Below are 7043 nucleotides of genomic sequence, written 5' to 3'. Positions count from 1 at the left end.
CTGAAACATGGCCTGTAAAAAAAAAAAAAAAAGTAGATTCTGGATACCACTAGCACTTTCGCTGAATCACAGTAGTAACAGCTAACAGCTGCTTCTAGGAGTAGGGCTTGGATGGTGCCTTTCTTAATTCAGTTACAGAGATGCAAAGCATTTCCAGTGAAATGCTGAGCCCTGTCAACTCCTTTAAGGCTACACAGAATTAAGACTACTAACAAGATGTAATCCTGAACACTTTTCCTCCCACATTTCCATAGAGTTTCTGCCTTCTCTATTAGAAGGGTGAGAATAGTATTAAAAGGGAAGGAGCACAACTGTTTATGGTGTGCAGTGGTACAGCCAGTTATATCCATAGTTGGCAGGATGTGATAGAATGTCTCAGGGCACTGAGCTCAGTGCCTGCTGTGGCCCATAGCAGCTTATTAGCCAAAGCAACAGCTTTTACAATACTTCCGAGCACACGGGGGTTTCATGTTCTTGTCTCTGTTTTACAGGCCTGTTCTGCTTGAACATCTCAGAGAAACAAGGGCAGATAAGAAAAGGCTTCGCAAAGCTCTGAGAGAGTTTGAGGAACAATTCTATAAACAGACAGGAAGGTAAATAACCAGCTCAACAAAAGCAGTGTGGGTATTTTTAGGTGAGCAGGCCAAAGAAACTGCAGTTAGGGACTGGAAGATACCCTGGAGATGCCTGGTCTCTGTGAAGATGGCCATTTCTCTGCTTAGCTCCTCCAGGATGTGGGCATCCCTGAGGACAGTCTGGATCTGGGGATCTTCCAGAACATGCCTCCAATGGGTGCAAACCCTGTCTCAACACAGGATCTTTCCTGAGCTGAAGGGAGGCTGCTAAAGAGTCTTTCTGAGGATGTAACTCTGCAGAGATTACACTCGGCAGTTGGGCCATTTCTAAAAGGCCAGCTTCACAAACAGAAGCCGCTCTTTCTTTCACCCATAGATAAATGCTGGTACTTTTCACTCTTTGTTTATCCTCCTCCCTTCATTTAGCAAATTTGTTTGGCAAAAACCATGGAGGATACGGGCATGTAGTATACAGTAACAGTTTTCAAAGCACTGTGTAATAACTTATTTACATATGTTAGAATGAAAAAAAAAAATCTGACAAGAAAGAAAATCACCTTGTATATGAAAATTCAATATTTTAAATACTATTATTTCATTTCTGTCTGTTTGTTCAAGTTTTTTTGTCCTGTCAAATTATCTTTAGTCACCCCAAACCATTCTATGATTCTATGATTCGAAAGTTAGGAACGCAAAAAAAATCCAGTCCAATCCTTACTAGTTACTGCAGAATTAATTTTAAAGACTGTTTTTCCTCTTACTTACAAAAGTGATGGAACTTTTCTTTTCATAGGAGTCCTCAAAAAGAAGATCGTGTGCCAATGGCTGAGGAATACTCTGAATACAAGCACACAAAAGCCAAAATCAGGCTCTTAGAGGTTCTCATCAGCAAGCATGATATTTCCAAAACAATTTGAAGCAAATGCAAGGCCGTGGTATTCTCTAGCAAAAACCAAGCAAACAATTAATGAAAAAGAGGAAGTAATTTTACAGGTTTTGGTCTGCTGCACAATTATTTGACACACTGAGATTTTTGATGCACTTTACCAATTATACTAGCTGGGATGAGAGGACAGCAATATGCAAGAATATTAAGCACGGGTGAGTGGACTATAGTATATATTTTTTCTTTAAAAAAAACCTTGAAGTGCACTGTGAGAATGTTAGAAATTAAAAGGACACTGAAGTATTGTAGATTCTCAGTTTGACCTGCTCTTAGTTTTAAAAAGTGTGAGAAGATGCTCTCCAGGTTTTCAGTACATCTTAGTACACGATAATGTAACACACATTTCTTTCCACAATTAACATGCACTAAACTAACTATTAATATCGGTTCTCAATGTGCTGATTCACTAAAGGAAACATGAGCTTAAAACAAATGAAGGAAAAAACTCATGAACATACTCTAACTTTCAAGACAAAGTTGCCATTCAATTCCAGCAGCTTCAAAGAAAGGTGCACGTAAAGAACCAGTGCCAGGATTTGGTATAAAATTCTGGGAGTAGAGCAAAGTGATTCTGCCTACACAACAAAAGGAGAACAGAATATGACTGCAAAATTGAGAGGGTTTTGTTTGTTTGTTTGTTTGTTAATTAGAAATAAGAGCAAGCGTTTGGCAAAAGGAAATAGATACAGTTTACTGGGAAGAGATAAAACAAATGTACTGGCTGCTGTCCTTTTCACTTTGATTCACAGGACCTGGGTCACAGTACTTAAAATTCAGAAAATAGATCAACTACACGCTAATTTTTATTTCTGTATTAAACTTTGCACTTTACTTTGTCTGATGCTCTAACATTTACTTTTCTAACTACCAAAGCTTGTTTAGACGCATGCACTTTGTAAAATGTTGAAGTATTTCTTGTGTTATAAATTGCCACATATATAGATTAAAACAAGACTAGATTATTGCATTATGCTAAAATATTTTGGATAGATTAAGTATATGGTATATAATTGAGTGTCACAGTTATCTGCTGAGGAACGTTAGACTTGTTTACTAAAATAAGATTATGAGAAGATATTTTTCCATTGGAATTATGCATCTTTCTTAACTTCCAGAGCACCACATTTTTTGTAATATTAAGGAAGTTTATTTCACTGTTTGTGATAGACCATTTGTGTGAAGAGTAGACTATTAACAGAAGGATTATCAGTGGTTTTTGCATTAGAAATGAAAAGCAGAGCTTCTGGGAAATACCTAGCCCAGACATAAAGGAAGGAAGAATTAAAAAAAAAAAAAAGTGTGGGGGAGTAGGGGGGTGGGATTTGATTTGAATAAGTTGAATCATGTTTAGTGTTTTGCTTTAACTGTCATTTTGTATTGATAATGCAGTATAAACAACCTGTTTTCTATCTTGCTAAGAAGGTTTTCATTTTATAAAGCCTATTATGTACCAACCATGTTTGTATTTATATTGTATGTAGTAGCTTGGCATGATTTTGAAGACGTACACATTTTCAAGTAGTTTGGAGGAAAAAGTATGAACACTAAAAAAGGGATTTTTTATTCCTCAGAGGTTTGTTGTTTCAGTGTACTGACTTTATAATTTATAACTTAACTTTTATGAATCAGAAATGGTCTCCTTCGTATATCTGTTTTAATTAAAGTCATCTAGAGCAACAGGAACAGATACAGAGCTATTTGAAGTTTACAAACTACATCTTTGATAAGGGAAAATGATTTCATGACATATGTATACAATTGATATTAAAATGTAATCTATATATTCTATATGATTGTATAATATTTTATACAACAGTACAAATAAAATATTTTTCTATTATATTTATTATGTCGAGACACAGTTTCTGTTTTCAGTTAGCTACTATAAATAACATAAATAACACTGTCAAACAACACGTTGGAAGTGCTGACATTCTAGGCTTTGAAATTTAAATCATGCTGCAATTACAACCTTTCATGCTGTTTGGAGTTATCCCAGTATTTGTTCAGTAGTTAAAATGAACGCATATTTAAACACCATTTATAAGCCGTTATTTTTGTTTTGCTAAAGCAGTTTATATAGGATTTTGTTATGTTTGGCAAGAAACAGAAAACAATTCTTGCAGCATCTAGGTATAAATGGTTGCCAGAAAGAAATCCAGGACTTCTAATCATTTAAAGCATTGGGGGAACAGAAGGGAAAGGGAGAGAAGAAATACTAAAAATGCTATTGGAGATTTTGAAGACTCGTGTTTGCTTTTGGTGACAGCGGCATGTGCATGCTTCTGACAAAATGTCTGAAGATGGAAATGGGCAGCAGAGGTCTGAAGGCTGCTAAATAACAAGGGAAGTTTTAACGTCCAACACTAATGTTGCAGGTCTTGCAGCTGGGATCTTTCTTTGCATTTGCAGTAGACAAGCTCATTAGTTGGTGACCAGTAATTTCCGCAACTGTGCCGAGGGAGAGATCCACAGGATCAGTGTAAATTACTTCCAAAATAACATCCTGGGCATGATGGTAAACCATGACACCGTCTTCTTCATTGCAGGTCAGAAATTTATTATCTTTTATATTTAGTTGAGGAAGGCGCAGCTTACAGAATTCATCTCCTGGTGATCCAACAGGGGCGATAACAAGAATGACGTAGTGGTAGGCTGTGTACATGCAGTAGAAGTCTCCAAAGTACAAGTTAGTATTTGGGTTGAAGAGTTTTTCAGCTGCAATCTCAAACCTGTATCTTCCATATGGTGAATCTTGTGGTGGCTTCCCAGTGTTAAACTCAGTGTTGCAGCTGAAGAAGATGCCTTCCAGCTTCCCACTGATCGGAGAGCCATGGCTGCCACTGTTATCCTTAACAGAGGGCTGCATAGCATTCCCATGATGCTCTCTACAAACGAATGACTGGTATTGTTTATTTTGTAACACACGTTAAAGAAAAAACAGAAGATTAGGAGATGTCGTGCTGTTTGGTATCTGTACTGAGAGGACACAAAGAAAAACTGTTAAACTGAAAACTCTGGTTACTGTTATGATCTTAGGACCAAGAAACTCAAGTGATGCCACACTCAGAAAGAGCTAGAATAACTCCTGCTCAAGGGGAAAGTCTGTTTTTCCAGTCTGGCTTTTCTGTCAGCTGTGAGCTGTGTGGGTATTATATGCAGGGAAAGAATAGCACAAAGAAAAGAGCCCCCAAACCATCAATATCTTTAACTGGCTGATTTGTTCAGCCTTCCACTACAATTCTAACAATAAGCACACTTTAGTTTAATCACATGTTGAAAACTGCAAGTCAGTCTCAATATGCTGAATATACTGTTTGCTAACACATATTTTTAGCATAGACAGTATATAGTTCCTGTAGGAAACTGCCAGTGAAAGTTATTTCTGAAAAATATTTTTCAGAGAGCATATAGGGTAGAATGTACTGTCTGCCATAGTTTTTTTTTTCCCCCTCAACTTATAATTTCAGGTCTATTTTGTCTACTGCTGACTTCAATCAAAGCAGAGCTGGGCACAGAGTACTGGGTAATTTGGTTAGTTTCCACTTCAGTTGGTATCCAGCTTCTACAGTCACTGGTCCTAATTTTTAAAACCCTAAATCCCAAATTACACTCAACAGCATTTGCTAAATTTAGGAGAACGGTCCAAAACACTCCACCTAACCCTCCTTAGAACCTGAGATTTTATGTATAGCAGGATGTTTCCCAGAACCTGTGCCCCATGCCTCTCTGGAAGTGCTGTACTGACAGCTTTGGATCTCTCTGCACCTGCAACCATGTGATACCAGAAAGAGAAACATTCCCTTTTGTAAGGGCTGCAAAACACCAGATTTACTAGGTACCCTTAGAAAATGCTTTTATACACATTGACAGATAAAAAACACATGAGGCAGTGGGGCTGGAGAGTTGAGGAGTTTTACATCCCCCTCTTGCTTTATTTTTACTCTTTTTTTCTTCTTTTTTTTTCCCCCCCTTTTTTCTTTTTTTTTTTTTTTAAATTTTGTTTCTTTTGAGGAGAGGGAAGCTAGCCAAGAAAGACTGTTCTCTCTGCTTTTAACTTGCAACAGCTCCTGGTAAAATGGTGCTGTGTGGGAGAAGTTTTCTGGGCCATTCAAATACTACACAGTTATTGTCTCAAGCCCTGTTTCACAAGACATTGATTGGGCTGGGAGGGGGACTGAAGTGATTACTAAGGAAAAAAAAAAAAATCATCTTGAATAACCACCATCTCTGTAACCTGAAAAGCCAGGCTTCTTGCATTTCTATTTCTGAGGCAAGACACTGACATCCAGTGGCCAATTAGGCTAATTATAGGTCACGGTTCCTGGGGATGTGAGCTGCTTTGAGGCACTCCCAGACGAGGTAAGCAGCAGAGTGACATTAACGCTACTTACAGCCTCTCACTTCAAACACTACACTTTAGCACCGTGACAGCTGCTTGTTTACCACTGCTACTAGAGCTACACTATAAGATTTTCCAAGCTTGTTTACTAGTCATGACACTACAGAGGCCATTGGCAGGCATGGTACGACAAGGAATTTTTCCTAAAGGAAAGCATGTGGTTCATGTTTTAATATAACATTCAGAAGAGTGCACTGTGGAAGGACTAGCCCTTGTGACCATATTAGTATATTTCTGATCAGAAAAGGTGATTATCAGGCTGTTACAGGTATTCTAGCTTTATACTGACCTGGTACAACACAGCTCTTTCTCTCTTAAACTCAATAATAGAGGGGAAAACAAAGTAGTCTCTATTTGTATTGAAGCAAGAAAGAACATAACAGGAGGGAGGGGAGAAGATACTCTGCAATCAATTAGAATCACATTTGGCAGAATAAGGCCAGAACTACAGCTAGAAATGCATGGCAGTTTTCAAAGCTCTATGAAGGCAGGTGCACTAGGACTACAACGCTGAAAACAAAGCTATAATGAGAATCTGAACCACCAAATGCATATCCCTTGAGATAATAACTATAGTATTCAAACAGCCCAGAAAACTTTGGAAATTTATCTTACAGTCAAATTAAGATATATTGCTGAGGAGACCAGAAATAATGACAAAATCACAGTTGAAGACATTACTGAGGTGATTAGAGCTGGTTTGTATGTATACTCTGAATTTGCTTGCTTTGACTGCTACCTCTTGCTTTAACCAAGTAAAACCTTCTCCTACTTAGCACCGTTTTACCCGGGGCTGTTGCAAGTTAAAGCAGAGAGAGAGAACAGTCTTTCTTGGCTAGCTTCCCCCCCCTCAACCCAAACAAACCACCCAACCAAAAAAAAAAAAAAAAAAAAAAAGAAAGAAGGAAAACAAAGAAAAAAGAGTAAAAATAAAGCAAGAGGGGGATGTAAGACTTTTCAACTCTCCAGCCCCACAGCCTCATGAGTTTTTTTATCTGTCAATGTGGTGTCTAGGATGGCAGCAAATATTTACAAGGTCCTCAAAGAGCCTCAACAACTGCAATTCATTCTCTACCTCCATTTGTAGTTCTGCAGCTTTGTCACTATGTGTAATAAAATA

The 7043-nt window shown here is 37.8% G+C and overlaps 1 protein-coding gene across 1 annotated transcript in view; it reads right to left on the bottom strand.

The window, feature by feature from the left end:
• Nucleotides 1-3153: 3153 nt before the first annotated feature.
• PHYHIPL (phytanoyl-CoA 2-hydroxylase interacting protein like) overlaps nucleotides 3154-7043 on the bottom strand; it is an 11161-nt gene continuing 7271 nt past the window's right edge. The window contains exon 4 of the mRNA XM_010178325.1: nucleotides 3154-4409. Within this exon, the coding sequence (XP_010176627.1) occupies nucleotides 3875-4409 (535 nt within the window). The 3' untranslated portion in view covers nucleotides 3154-3874. The remainder of the gene's footprint in view (nucleotides 4410-7043) is intronic.

This window comes from Antrostomus carolinensis, unplaced genomic scaffold, assembly GCF_000700745.2.
Source record: "Antrostomus carolinensis isolate BGI_N321 unplaced genomic scaffold, ASM70074v2 scaffold20281, whole genome shotgun sequence".
Classification (NCBI taxonomy): Eukaryota; Metazoa; Chordata; class Aves; order Caprimulgiformes; family Caprimulgidae; genus Antrostomus; species Antrostomus carolinensis.
The sequence above is the reverse complement of the archived record's forward strand: the minus strand, read 5'-3'. Positions and strand labels throughout refer to the sequence as shown.